General features: G+C 36.1%; 1 protein-coding gene across 1 annotated transcript; it reads right to left on the minus strand.

The window, feature by feature from the left end:
• Nucleotides 1-1,057: 1,057 nt before the first annotated feature.
• Nucleotides 1,058-14,779, minus strand: LOC127839570 (uncharacterized). Its single transcript, XM_052367961.1, has 8 exons — nt 14,631-14,779; nt 13,768-13,925; nt 12,588-12,759; nt 10,596-10,969; nt 8,705-8,714; nt 6,659-6,797; nt 5,012-5,108; nt 1,058-1,177 (listed from the first exon to the last, which is right to left on the minus strand). Exons 1-8 carry the CDS (start codon nt 14,740-14,742, stop codon nt 1,058-1,060), a joined length of 1,182 nt encoding a protein of 393 aa, XP_052223921.1. The 5' UTR covers nt 14,743-14,779.
• Between the last annotated feature and the right edge of the window lie 813 nt (nt 14,780-15,592).

Genomic DNA, 15,592 nt, shown 5'->3' on the forward strand with positions numbered 1-15,592 from the left:
TAAGGTCTGAAGGCGATTCTTTGAGGACCTTCAGTCTGAAAATTACAGCCTTTCCTTCGTAGTTTTGAAAGAAAATTAAAAGCATTTTAAGGCTAAATTTGAACTTTGACCTTTAAGTGTGACCTTGAACTTTAAGGGAAGGGATACACACCACGTAGTGTTATTCTGCTTATAATTTTTGCAAGTTTATTTTAAATTTTTTCAAATAAATGGCAAAATGGTAGAGCCTGAAATTGTTGATCTGCTGCATGGCCAAATTAGACCTTTGACCTCTAATTGTGTGACCTTGACCTTATGCGGGGGCATAAAAAGCTTTGTTGAAATTCAAGATTTTGAATAATAACTTATTATTGGTGATGATCAATCCTTATTGTTATTTAGGCAGATTGCACACAACATACACAGGTAATGATTTAAATGATACATACAAATGTTATAAAGTACATAATTATTTACCGTGTTACTCACTTGAGACTAGTAAAATACATCATTACACGTCAAGTTACTGCTAACCGCTTTATGTATAACATTAGAATTTACATGTTGTGTTACTGCTTTCCACTTTGTATATGAGAGTAGAATTTACATGATGAGTAACTGCTTTCCACTTTGTATATGACAGTAGGATTTACATGTTGAGTAACTGCTTATCCCTTTGTATATAAGAGTAGAATTTACACGTTACTTTACTGGTAACCACTTTATGTATAGCAGTAGAATTTACATGTCCAGTAACTGTTAATCCCTTTATATATAAAAGTAAGGGTTACATATCGAGTAACTGCTTACCACTTTATATATAGCAGTAGAATTTACATGTTGAGTTACTGCTTATCCCTTTGTATTTAAGAGTATAATTTACATTTCGAGTTAATACATATTACTGTACACTTAATACATATCAATAGAGCTTACGTTTTCCAACAATGTCAAGCAGTACTTTTTACACACATATAACAGTATCACTTACGTTTGCCGACACTGTCAAGCAGTATTTTATACACACATATAACAGTATCACTTACGTTTGCCGACTAATGTCAAGCAGTATTTTTTCTTATTGTCGTTGTGACAGGCCCGTGGGAAAGTTTCCCACAAACAGGGATATACTGGGGCCATGTGGGTCCGCCCTCTGCTGCAGGTAGTAGCGCGTCATCTGGTTCTGACGTAACGACTCCTGCATGAGATAACAAGAGATGTGTTTGTCAGAAACACAATGCCCCCTATTGCGCCGCTTTAGAGCCATAAATTTTACCTTTGACCTTGAAGGATGACCTTGACCTTTCACCACTCAAAATGTGCAGCTTCATGAGATACACATACATGCCAGTTATCAAGTTGCTATCTTCAATATTGCAAAAGTGATGGGCAATGTTAAAGTTTTTGGACGGACGCACACGCTGACGGACTGATGGTCAGTTCAACTGCTATATGCCACCCTACCAGGGCATAAAAACATTACATAATACATGATATGTGATGCAACGACTTCTGGATGGAAAACAAGCACATTACACTTTGTGTGACACAATGACTCTTGCGATGGATACAGGTATATGCAGTGATACAAATTAGCACTTTTTACAAGCATGCTCAAATTCTTACAATATTCCTTGAAACATAAAAAGTTATCAAACCCGAAACCTTTAAAATAGTGTGCTCAGATGAGCTTAAAAAGATCTTAAAATAGGGTTAAAATACTTCAAAGTTAGTTTTATTACATTAAATAGGTCAGATATACCACTTGCAAAAGAATGACAATCCTTAGAATTACGTCTTACTTTAAAGGTCAAATTCTTTATTCTCTGGTTTTGCTGCTTAATTTATCAATAAGGCTTTAAAAATACCTAGGCTTACATACAATGGATACATTGAACATTAGATACATAAGCTTAAACAACACCCTTACCTTTCTGCAGTTTTTTGATGAGTTCCCACGGCAAGTCATTGTGTGCCAGCGTCCTCTCCGAGACCCTCTTATCCAGGAGGACTTCTATCTACCGGTACCGACTGGGATCAGAGTCCTGCAAACAGCACTTAAGAATTGATTCTTATTTTTCGGGCGTTTATGCAGTATGAACGCTCAGGGCGAGTTGTGAAAATTCTCTGAAGCGGGCTAGCGCTTCTCGGTAAATTTTCAAATTTATCACTGAATAACTACACATCAGTGTCTTGTAACCATTGGTCCAATTTTAGAAGCTCCGACTTCGAAGGCGGTAATGCCGGCTTACGGGTTATGCAAAATGAACTCGTTCATTTTTCTACAGAAAATTAAGAGTGAATGTAAATATAACAACTTAACCATTTCCCACTCAGAAGTGAAAACGGTTATTTGTAAACAGCACAAAACCAGAACAGCCTGCGAGTAACTTGCAGTCTGTTCAGGTTTTGTGCTGTTTGCTGCTCATCAGTACCTAAGGGTTGGAACTAAAACCTTTAAATCTTGGATCTAGTAAGAAAGGTTTTTAATAAAATTTAACTTTCTGTGGGACTACAAATGCATAAAAATACATATCTTAGGGTTAACATGAAATTAGAACAGAAATAAGTAGCGCTTTGGGTAAATGAGGTTTAATGCATGTGCGTAAAGTGTCTTCCCAGATTAGCTTTTGCAATCTGCACAGGTTAAATGGGGACAATACTTTTTACCATAGACTGGATTTCTAATTAGAACACAAGTTCTCTAAAAGAAAATTCCATATAACCAGCGAGTGTGGTCCCAGATTAGCCTGTTTAGACTGCACAGGCTAATCTGGAACAACACATTTCAAACATGCAATAAGCCCAACTTTTCCAAAGCACAAATCTAAAGAAGACTATTGCCAAGCAATAAAAGTCCCTTACTGGCTCCACCATTGTCAGACATTCCACCATTGTCAGAATATTTGTATTTAATGCCATAGCAACCAGAAATTTAGACTTAGGAACAAAATGAAATGACATGCATAATGTCCATATTGCCATCTACCTATGTTCCAAGTTTTCAGCAGTATTTCTAGTCTATTTGTTGCCATAGCAACCAGAATTTTAGACGTAGTAACAAAATGAAATGACGTGCATAATGTCCATATTGCCATCTACCTATGTTCCAAGTTTCATGAAAAAAGATTAAGAACTTTTAAAGTTATCACAGGATCCAGAAAAGTCAGACAGACTGACGGACACACAGAGCGCAAACCATAAGTCCCCTCCGGTGAAACCAGTAGGGGACTAATATAATTTCAAATCAGTAGGTGTTTAGCTTATATCACAAGTCACCAGAACATATTTTTTTAAGAATCTTGGTACACCATGTAACCATGACCTTTCACATCGAAATCAATACGCATTTCCATAACTCAAAAGTAATATAAATTTGGCTGATCATAGGTCAAACCATTCTCCAGAAGTCATTCAAAAATGATATTTCTGTTAAAAAGTCACTGTGACCTGGACCTTTCACTTGTCAACCTCAAAATTTAAAGGCATCTTTCCTCCCAAGTATCCAGAATACCAAATCATGAAACAGAGGGGCAAAGCGTTTTCTTGATGTGTGAAAACAATAGTTGTACTGACAAACCAATTGTCCATCAAACTGACTAACAGCTGCAAAGTTATACACCCAACTTTTTTGTTCTTTATAATGGTAAATAATCAACTAGTTTAATTCTAGTTACTAATTTGCTTTAATTTTAAACAAGAGGCCCTGAATCGCTCTACTGGCTGGAATCAATAGGGCTCAAGCCCTTGATAGTATGAACAATCCGAGTAAGTTTCAAATAAACATACCCAAAATGGGAAATTTATCGCATAAACAAGAAGAAAGGTAAAATTTTAACTTCAAATGGCTCCTTTTCAACAATAAGTTGGACAAATTTTCTTCACTCTCAATGGGGTTCTGGCCCTTGATGATATAAAACATCCGTTAAAGTTTCAAAATGATAGAACTTTATATGTAACCAAACAAGAAATGTGTTTGTCGGAAACACTATGTCCCCTGCTGCGCCGCTTTGAGTTTTTTTGACCTTTGACCTTGAAGGATGACCTTAACCTTTCACCACTCAAAATGTGCAGCTCAATGAAATACACATGCATGCCAAATATGAAGTTGCTATCTTCAATATTGCAAAAGTTATGGCAAAATGTTAAAGATTTTCATTTTTTTCTCAAATTGAAGGGAATATAATTCAGGACTTATAACTCCGATATTGCTCATTTTAAATAGGGTTTGACTCATCATTCAGATAAACACAATATGCAAGTTGGGAAATGATTGGATGAAAACTGTGGACTTTATTGCGTAAACAATCCTTATTTCACAATTTTCTCAAATTCAAAGAGAGATCATTCTGGACTTTTTACTTTGATGTAACCCATTTTCAATAGGGTTCGAGTCCTCATTAATATAACAACACTGAACAAGTTTGAAAAGAATCGGATGAAAACTGTGGACTTTATTGCGTAAACAATAAAAAGTCTAACGCACGCACGCACGGACGGACGACGGAAACCACGCCATGACATAAGCTCTTCAGGCCTTCGGCCAGTAAAGCTAAAATCACATTCCTGTATACATGCACTTTTGTGAAAACCCAGTTTACATAAACTCACATTTGCAAAATAGGAGGATTCCCGCCCATTCAAATGCGAGTTGCTAAAGCAGTTGATGTTGATGTTGCAAAAGCACAGTGTCCGAAATCATAGACCAAACCTAAATATGATGTTAACATTTTCTTAACCCTTTCCCACTCAAAGGCAAAGTAAAAATGGGTACATGCAACCAGTATTAAATAAAAACAGCCTGCAAGTAAGTTGAAAGAAAGTAAGAACAGCAAATAACGTGCAGGCTGTTCAGGTTTGATGCTAATTACTGCTCATCAATACCTAAGGATTGGAAAAGAAGGCTTTACAAATTGATTCTTGTAAAAAAGGTCTTAAATTTATTGTTATTTTCTCAGTGACAAAAAACAAACCAAAGTGCGTATCTGAGTGGTAAAGTGGTTAAGTGTACTCCATTGAAAGAATGGCTTACATGAACATCAATTCCAAACTTCTTCAAGGCTGTTCGTATAATGTCCTCTGTTGTGGATTTACTGGTCACCGTGATGTTCTTGTGACCAGAGGAAACTCTACAAACCACACAAAATGATTAACATTAATTGCAGCTTGTTCTGGGAAAATGGGGCTAAATGCATTTGCATAGTGTCATTCTGGAATCGCCTGTGAAGTCCACACAAGATATTAAGGACAATGCTTTCCACTTTAATGGAATTTTTTGTTTAAATGAAGACTCTTCTTAGCAAAAATCCAATGGGACCGGAATGTGTTGTCCCTGTTTAGCCTGTGAATATTGCACAGGCTAAACAGGGACAACACTTTATGCACATTCATTAAGCCAAGTTTTTCCAGAACAGGGCTCAATTTTTTTTTTGACAATAGGACTGTAACATTTGCTTAGCTTCATGAACAAGAAACCGTCGGAGACGGGTGATGCTCCCCAAAGGTTTTTTGTCACAATTTTGCACTATATATTCAGATAAAAGGAAATATCTTGAGGGCACAGTAGTTGGGGGGACAATAATTTGTTTATTGAAAATTTCAAAGGGCCATAACTCTGTGAAAAATCATCCGACCAGAACCCGCTGATAATATGCACATCTCCTCTTGGTAGTGAAGCTTCCCATAAAGTTTCATTGAATTCCGGTCATTAGTTGCTGAGAAATAGCCCGGACAAGAATTGCACTATATGTACAGTAAATGGAAAATTTCAAAAATGTCAAAGGGCCATAACTCTGTGAAAAATCATCCGACCAGAACCCGCTGATAATATGCACATCTCCTCTTGGTAGTGAAGCTTCCCATAAAGTTTCATTGAATTCCGGTCATTAGTTGCTGAGAAATAACCCAGACAAAAATTGTACACGGACGGACAGACAGACAGACGCACACACGGACAGACAAAGCGGCGACTATATATATAAACAAATTTTGGGGAGCATAATAAATGTACGTCTTCTGGCTTGCTTTGGAAAACTACAAATTGAGGTGACTTGTTCAATTAATTGGAGACCTCTCTTGTAAATAAATAACGGTTCAGTAAAAATTCTGTGCATGCTAACATTTTCCATTCTTACTTCTACATTTCTTTACGTAATTTATTACAAACATCAAGCTGATTCAGTAAGGAATTAGGGTTCACTGAACACGATACAACTGAAGGGTTATTTTAAATCAACAGGGGGTTTGTTTCTTTCAGGCTATCGAGTAACTGCTTCATTATTCAAATGAGTTATTTTAACATTTATAATGTAATGTAATGTTAGCCGGTGCAATCCCCACAGGCTTATCAGGGACGACACTCTCGCTTTTTCAATATATTTTCTTTAAAAAAGTCTCTTCTTAGCAAAAATCCAGTTTAGGAGGAAAGTGTTGTCCCTGATTAGCCTGCGCGGACTGCATAGGCTAATCTCGGAAAACACTTTAGGCACATGCATTAAACCCCTTTTTCATAGAGCATGGCTCATATCTGTCTTAACAAAGTCTAAATCCCACTCTACAAAATGAGACACAAGCCCAAGGTGTCAAAATTTCAGTTCAGGCTAACTAAAGTCAAGACTGTAGGCCTAATGGGTGTGTATAAATCATGATGACTGTGTATACAAAACCAGAAGAAACTCACTTTAAGCAACCCGGATAAACTTTTATATGCCCTTTGTCCGGATCACTCTCCTTGTATCTGAGGAATATTGATGGCTGCTTCGCGTCAGGGGTTTTCAACTGGGCACGTATGGGTTTGCTTTCATCCAACTCCCGCTCACCTACAAACAAAGCTGGAAGTATAAGGCCTGGAGTCAGAATGGTCACACACAAGCATGTACAAACATAGCTGGAACAAAAAGGGCTTGGGTCAGAATGGTCACACACAAGCATGTACAAAACATAGCTGGAACAATAAGGCGTTGGATCAGAATGGTCACACACAAGCCTGTACAATAAGAGCTGGAACGATAAGGCCTCGAGTCAGAATGGTCACATACAAGGATGTACAAACATAGCTGGAAAAAAGGCCTTGGTTGAGAATGGATGCACACAAACATGTTAAAACATAGCTGGAACGATAAGGCCTTGGGTCAAAATGGTCACACACAAACATGTACAATTAGAGTTGTAAATGTTCGACCTTAATCACTTTTTTATCAAAAACAAAGCATAGAATGAAGGATATGGCCTTTAACACACACAAAGTATATCTGAAGCTTCATCATCGTCAGTGACATTGGTACCACAATCAATACAAGAAAACATAGTGCCCGCCATGATGTTGGTATGGTTTTACATATTGAATATCACCAGCATATATACACACTTAAACAATTGAGCAACAACACTTACCTTAATTACTTGATAACCCGTGAAAACATTATCTTTATCATCCCTTTGATTTTTTCTTTGAAAATGACCGTGATAATTTTATAATTACAAACTTACCTAATTATTTATACCACAAATAAACATCCTTTGATAACACCACCAGTTAATTTTTTGTTAACATGATAAAGGAAGAAAATGTTTGATTTTTTCACAGGTTGAAAGTTAAGGGCATTCTCTAAACATGATTAAAGAAGGAAATAATTTGATTTTTTACAGTTTGAAAATGAAGGTCATATTCCTTCTTGTCTTCATAGTATCACATATTTCAATTATACACTAGGAAATACAAACATTTTAGACTTAGTCAGGATAAGATAGAGACAAATGGATTTTAATCATTCACTTCGATTTCAGGTAATAATAATGAATCATTTATTATTACTATCTTTTTAAACAAATAAGTTTTTTTTAGTAAAGTGCAGCCGCGCGTTTGAACGGTTAGAAAAATGTCGGATCAGTGTGGGGACTTCGTATTACAAACGCGCAGTTTCACTTTACTGAAAAAAATACTTATTTGTTTAAAAAGATTATGATACCTCACGAATAAGCGGGCTCTCCACTTTATCTCATTAAAAATGGTGAAATATATAAAAAGACATCATTAAAAATGTTAACTGGGTCGCGCTTTATTCTCCCAACACAGATCTTAAAAAGTCACGTGGTATAAGCACCGTGAAACAGGCTTTATAAGTTCCAATATTTTTGTCTATAAATCAATTAACTTTATACGTCAAAACAAATGCATGAACGTACCCTTATAATAGGCAAATGCTATTAAATGCAGTAAACTGCAGCATATTTATGTATCCCATCATCATTAATTGATAAGATGATCAAACTATTTAATGATTCAGACTTGACAATAAAAACGTGTGGTTTGACAAAATGCTGTAATGTGTTGGAATATAAAACAATATTATTGCAGGTAAACTCATGACCCTGGAAGTTGGATTTTTCTTACGTTTAGATGGCTCGTTAATTCAAATGGGATCAACCACTACGACATGTATTTACAGTCAGTCTTATCAGAACGAGTGTTTGTTTTATATAAAAAAATAATCATAGCTGCTCATATATTGTAACAAGTATTTCAACACTATAAAATTTACACTTTAAAGGGTAAACATATATAGTTTATTAAAATCAATTATTTTGAGCATTTGTTATCAGTTCTAATGTCTATAAAGCTCCTTATAAAAATCGTTAAAATGAATCGGAATTCAACAGAAAGCTACGTCTGCATTTTTGTTAAGGAATTTGCGATTGATTTCACAGAAAAATGCAAAAACTGTACTTTCAAAGCCCTAGCAAAGGTAAAACAAAGAATAACCCATTCTAAAATAACGCAAAATGTGAAACTTAACAATATGCGATGAAGCACTAATAGAGATAAAGGCATTTGCAATATAGGACGATTTGTGGAAAGAAACTGTTTTGTGTATGAGTAACTTTTAAAAAACTCCTTGAAAAATTTAAATCGTGAGACCTTCACTATATGTGCTGTAACACTTATGATAATTATTTTGCACACGTCTGGTGAAAACTGAAAGCAAAATCTAGCAGACGTTGCGTGAAGACGTTTTTGCAAACCTTTGATCGGGTGCATTTGATCAGTAATCAATTGATTGAAATAAATAAATCAATACATATTTCTGTTTTCAGAAATAAACTGAGTTGGATTCTTCACCTTTTACTTGACATAAATACTGTAAATCCCTCATATGCACTTTAAATTCATCACCCTAAATATAAACATAGTCGACAGGCCTTAGGAAGAACATATAGGTTTTCCCACTTGCCAATTTTTGCTAAATGCATCACATGCTGTTTTGGTGTGTGAATTTAAAACAGCAAACTCTGTTTTTGTTCTAAATTACTCATTTGATTTCATTTTGGAATCGAATGGCTATTGCTTGCACACTATTTAACATTTCACTCATATCTTATAAATTCTACGAAAACAAGCAAGCATGTTAACATTCACATAGTTGAACATAAATGCATTATACATACATGTATCTAAGCTTTATTATGCACGACATTAACAACATAACAAACATAAATTGTTGTAAGGTTTTTAACATTCTTGGATTAAATTCCATTATAAGAAAAATGTTTTTTCCAAGCCCTAACGGTGCCCCTCAACAGAACCATGAGCTCTTGCACTTGAATTCAACTTACAAGAAGAGATAGCCTTGCTTACTGGAACTCAATTCTGGTAAGCCAATTAACACACTGAACAAATAACCAATTTGCAAGCAACAACAGCTTTACAGCATGATTAAGATTAAAAATACAAACAGTAACAACAACACATATATAGAATAATAAACGTTTAAGCATCAGTACACGGTAAGAGTTTCTTAAACGACTTGACTTTGGAAAGTATTTTTGTTTCTTATTGAACAATCATAGTTAGGGAATGGTTTAAACGTCTTTATTTTAGCCAGATTGCATCAGAACCTTATACCTACTATGACACTCTCTTATCTATTTCCTGTGTAGAGCCAGTTCTTTAGAAATTTTCCAAAGCTTCATCAAACCTAAAGCTTCTGATTGCTAGATGTACATCATATAAACTATAACACGATGACCTCTGACACAGATTGGCACAGTGTAAGGTTATCGTAGTACAAATGTTCAATTTCAATTTGAACAGTTCTGACATCTTAAAATATGTCTACCCTTGGCAGCAAGGACAACTATATCACCATGACTATGTATTGACCTTCAAATATATTGCCTTAATGTACACAAAATAAAGGCTAGTGTGATGAACATCATTTGGCATGAAAATACAGACTCCAACATCCAAACATTGCCTTAACCTCGAGTTTACGATGACCTCGATTTAAATACATGAATTTACATGGGAAAGCACACACACTGACCAAAGGTAGAAAACTCTTGATTTTCTCAAACATGTTACACTATCAATGATTAAAGGAACCCTGAGTCTGGAGGGTTGTTGCCACGGTATGATACAGAATGGCTTTCTTGACTATAAGTGATTATTTGAACCCAGAGTCAGAAATGATGTTGTCTGGGTAGAAGGCAGTTAGCCTTTATTCTAAATAAGTGATTAATATCACCCAGAGTCCGAAGCGTTGTTACCAGGATACAAGGCAGTACGACTATCTCAAATATCAGTGATTAATGGAACCCAGAGTATGAAGTGTTGTTACCAGGGTAAAAGGTAGTATGACTATCTTGAACTGATACTGCTGTCCTCTATTGGAAACTCTCGATGTCACGGAAGCTCCTTCTATCTCATCATGCCTTGACTGCTGAACTGCACCCATATCTGCACTATGCTCGAATTCTCCAACAATGTGATAATCTTCGTCAACTGCAGAATGTTTTGCTTCGTTTCCCTTAGGAACGGAATTAGACCTTTGACCTTCCAAGTCCTCTCCTATGACGTTGCTAACTGCAGGAACGCTCGTCATCCGCGTCAGTATGTTCCTATGTGAGGAGGCTGATTTGGAGGACGGGTAAGAGCCTTTACGCTCTCTGAATGGTTCACTCAGACAGGTGGGCGTCTGCGGCTTTGAACCATCTGACAAAATTTGGAAAATGACATTGTTATATCAAAAATGAAAAAAAAAATATTATGAGTTCTTTTATTCTACTTTTTTACGTAGCACAAACAATTTTGTTTTCAGAGAATTCTTACTCACACGAAAGAGTTGCGTTTCGGATTACCAATCGACAATTACATACTCTTGAAACAATTAACTAGAGTAATATTTTGTAATATTCTACTACTATCAATTTTCTGAAAAACATATACAGAATTTACCTTTCAAAGACAATAAACTACATTTAATAATAGCGTTTTTTGTTTCACAACCATGCTAGTAGCCAGATTACTTTTAATGCCGATGAAAATCTTGGCAGGCTTCCACAATTATCCCCATTTCAGTAATGGCTTGGCTTAACTACATAACAAGGATGTGCTGTGTTTTTGTTTCAAAGAATAAATATGTCACAAAAAGTATATTAAATATGAAATATTGAACTAGTATTATGTTATGCTGCATTCTATCAGTTTCATTTGTTGTGTCAAAAAACATCGCACTCAAGTAGCATTTGTGTTTACCAATTCAACTAAAACAATTACTTTATATGAGGGTAATATTATATATATATATTTTAACCTTAACCATCCCTAACCAGAGTTCACTTTGACCTTGAACCTTTCTTATCAATGTACACTTTTACATTGACCCTTTCTAACCAGAGTTCACTTAAATCTTGACCCTTTTTCATTAGAGTTCAATTTTACCTTGACCCTTTCTCATCAGAGTTCACTTTTACAGTGACCCTTTCTTACCAGAGTTCACTTTTACCTTGACCCTTTTTTACCAGAGTTCACTTTTACCTTGACCCTTTCTTACCAGATTCACTTTTACCTTGTCCATTCATACCAGAGTTCACTTTTACCTTGACCCTTTGTTATCAGAGTTCACTTTTACCCTGACCTTTTTTACCAGAGTCCCTTTCTTAATCAGATTTCACTTTTACTTTGAAACTTTTTTTCCAGAGTTCACTTTGACCTTTCTCTTACCATAGTTCACTTTCACCATGACCCTTTCTTACCAGAGTTCAATTTTACAGTGACCCTTTCTTACCAGAGTTTAATTTTACCTTGAACCTTTCTTACCAGAGTTCCTATTTTTACCCTTTCTTACCAAGTTCACTTTAACCTTGGCCTTTTCTTACCAGAGTGGACTTAAACCCTTGACCCTTTCTTACCACATTTGACTTACACTTCGGTCCTTTCTTAACTTGATTCACATACCAGAGTTTAGTTTAGCCTCGACCCTCTATTGCCACAATTTGCTTTGCCTTTTACCCTTCCTTACCACAGTTCAGTTTAGCCGTGAATCTCCCGTACTATAGTTCACTTTCAACTTGACCTTTAATACCCCCGTTTACTTTTATCTAAACCACTTTACCAGGTCATTTTTTTTACTTTGAACCTCCCTTACTAAAGTTTATTTTAACGCTTACCCTCCCTTAAGTTTATTTTTACCTTTACCCTCACTGACCATAGTACACTTTAACCCTGACCCCCTTACCAGTTTAATTCAAGTTTAGTTGGGCCTTTATCCTCTCTTAACTCAATTACCTTGACCCCCATCCAATTAAATTTGACATTAGTCCTCCCTTACCAGAGTTCAGTTTGGTCTTGACCCTCCCTTGACTAAGATCACTTCCCGCTTGACCTCCCTTACCAGAGTTCAGTTTGACTTTGACCCTTTCTATCTCTGCATACAGCTGTAGGCTGTGTGCCTCCAGGGCCTGGTTCACACGCAGGGCAGCTCTATGCTTTTCCTCCATGCTCTGTGGAAAATATCCATAAAAAATGCATCTAACTCTTTAACAGCTGTGAAATAACGAATGAAAATGGGGAAACAAATAGACAGACATAGACATATTACAGTGACGAATATGTATATCTATCAATTTGCTAGAAAGCCTATTTTCTACATAATTGTTCATAAAACTGGAAAGCATAAAATAGACTGTTTTTACATTTTTATTTAAATGTAAGTATTTTTCAATTATAAAGTGTGAGTTTTCTCATTTGAATGAATGATGAAACAATAATTATGGAATTTCAACAATTGTTAAGAAAGGGCTGTGTAACAAACATACCTTGATCTCCTCATTAAGGTTTGTATTTATTCTGATAAACATGTGTACCTTCAACTTTGATAAATAACTATGATTCTGATAATCACAATATAATCATACCTGTATCTTGTTTGAATAGATAGGCTTGATCTTGATTAACACACTCGTGATCCTGTCTACATAGCAAGTCTTAAAATAGATGAACACACACACATTGATCTCTTCCTTATGGCAAGTCTTGATGAACACACATACCTTCATCTCTTCCTTATGGCAAGTCTTGTTGTACACAAATACCGTCATGTCTTCATTATGCTAGTCTTGAGGTACACACATACCTTGATATCTTCCTTATGCTAGTATTGAGGTACACACATACCTTGATCTCTTCCTTATGCTAGTCTTGATGTACACACATACCTTGATCTCTTTCTTATGGCAAGTTTTGTTGTACACACACGCCTTGATCTGTTCGTTATTGATAGTCTTGATGAACACTCATACCTTGATCTCTTTCTTATGGCTAGTCTTGTTGTACACACACGCCTTGATCTCTTTTTTTTTGCTAGTCTTGATGTACACACATACCTTCATCTCTTCCTTATGGCCAGCCTTGATGTACACACCTACCTTGATCTCTTTCTTATGGCAATTCTTGACATACACACATACCTTCATCTCTTCTTTATGGCCAGTCTTGATGTACACACATACCTTCATTTCTTCTTTGTGGCTCGTCTTCATCTTCTCCAAAATCATCTTCACCTCAGCCAATGCACGCTCCTTGATTGCTAGGGTCTCTGCTTGCTCACGCAGCTGAGCCCTGCAGCTTTCCTGCTCTGTCACCGCCCTCTTGAGCTCATAGTTTAGACCTGTTAAAGCATTGTGTACTATATGGAATTCAGTCGTTCATAGCTTATACTTTCACCCAAGTGGATATAATCAGACATACTTCGTAGATCATGTTTTTGAAAGCATTATATAATACATGGGCACATCACACAATATTCTGGCGACAACGCTCTATATAAAGGGCACTGCTATCAGCAGCCCACTTGCTCTCATACAGCCCTTTCTACTTAAGACATGTCGATATAACTACCGTAGACATATTTTGTAACTCATACTTCACTGTCACACCTATAGATATACTTAGACATGCAATGAAGCTCGTACATCAGACCTGAGTGTGAATATAGCTAGACATACTTTTAGGCTCATACTGCACCCTTATGGATTTAAATACACATATGGTAGGCATTGTTAACGGTATATAATATGATATTCTGGAGATAACCCTGGTGGCATTGGAATCTCACTTGCTGAGAAATCTGAGATCTGCTAAATTCCAGCTAAAACACATCACCCCATCACTTTCAAATGACAGGGGTAAACTTGGTCAGTGAATGGTCGCAAATAGCAGCTCAAGTAATTTCTTGAAAGTATCGACTTACAAGAAAAAATCTTTTACATATTTTGAGGGCATAAAATAACTAATATAAGAGATTTTGCATTCCTATTCACCAAAATCTAATACAATATACGCAACCCCACAAAGTAAACAATAACATGCTAACCATTGATTTCATTGACGAGTGTTTTCTGGGCATATTGATGTTCCAGTCGGGAAGCCTTGGATGCCTTGGCTGCCAGGAGTTTCTCACTGCTCTTGTGTTGCAGCTCTCCCATGAGAACAACCTCCTTCTGCAAATGAATCACCTACAAGGAAATAAGTAAGAATGTCATAATGCAGCTCTCCCATTAGAACCACCTCCTGCTGCAGATGAATCACCTACAAGGAGATAAGTAAGAATGTCATAATGCAGCTCTCCCATGAGGACCACCTCCTTCTGCAGATGCATCACCTACAAGGAGATTAGTAAGAATTTAATAATGCAGCTCTCACATTAGAACCACCTCCTGCTGCAGATGAATCACCTACAAGGAGATTAGTAAGAATCAGGAGAACTAAATCCTTCTGCAGATGAATCACTAATCAAGAAGATTAGTAAGAATTTCACAATATAATGTACAAGGAATTTCCCAAGAAAGCAAGACTAACAATTATTTCGCTTTGATAGTATGCATACATTTTCTGTCAGTCACATGATATAATGACCACAAAGACAAATTTGCATGCACTGAATTAAAAAAATAAATATTTAAGGGACTGTTTATAAACATGAGTCATAAAACCATTTAATGCATACTTTTAAAATCATAATCTTGTTTTTCATTAAAATACATTTTGACATAACTGCCAATATGCCCTTTCAAGTTTGAAACTAAGAGGCCAGTTGAATATAATGTTTTGAGAGTACCTGTTCTTTGCGTTTGACGTTATCAGCAGCCACTTCAGACATCTTTTCCAGTTTTTTTGTGGCATTGAACAGCTTGTCCTGACATGCATTCAGGTTCTGAAATAGGAAACTTCCTCTACAGCAAAGTAACACATTGAAATGCTTCGTTTTGCAGACATTCAGATTATGAAATAGGAAACTTCTCAGTAATCAAGTCAAATATAAATACTGTGTCAGTG

The sequence above is a fragment of the Dreissena polymorpha genome, chromosome 7 (assembly GCF_020536995.1).
Source record: "Dreissena polymorpha isolate Duluth1 chromosome 7, UMN_Dpol_1.0, whole genome shotgun sequence".
Classification (NCBI taxonomy): Eukaryota; Metazoa; Mollusca; class Bivalvia; order Myida; family Dreissenidae; genus Dreissena; species Dreissena polymorpha.

What these genes read in the sequence shown, in the direction of transcription:
- LOC127839570 (XM_052367961.1), bottom strand. Translation starts at nt 14,742, where the DNA reads ATGGGAGAGCTGCAACACAAGAGCAGTGAGAAACTCCTGGCAGCCAAG. An exon ending in GCCACAAAGAAGAAATGAAG is followed by an intron (nt 12,760 to 13,767) that starts GTATGTGTGTAC and finishes TATTTTCCACAG; the next exon opens with AGCATGGAGGAAAAGCATAG. An exon ending in CAAGACCAAACTGAACTCTG is followed by an intron (nt 10,970 to 12,587) that starts GTAAGGGAGGAC and finishes AAATTTTGTCAG; the next exon opens with ATGGTTCAAAGCCGCAGACG.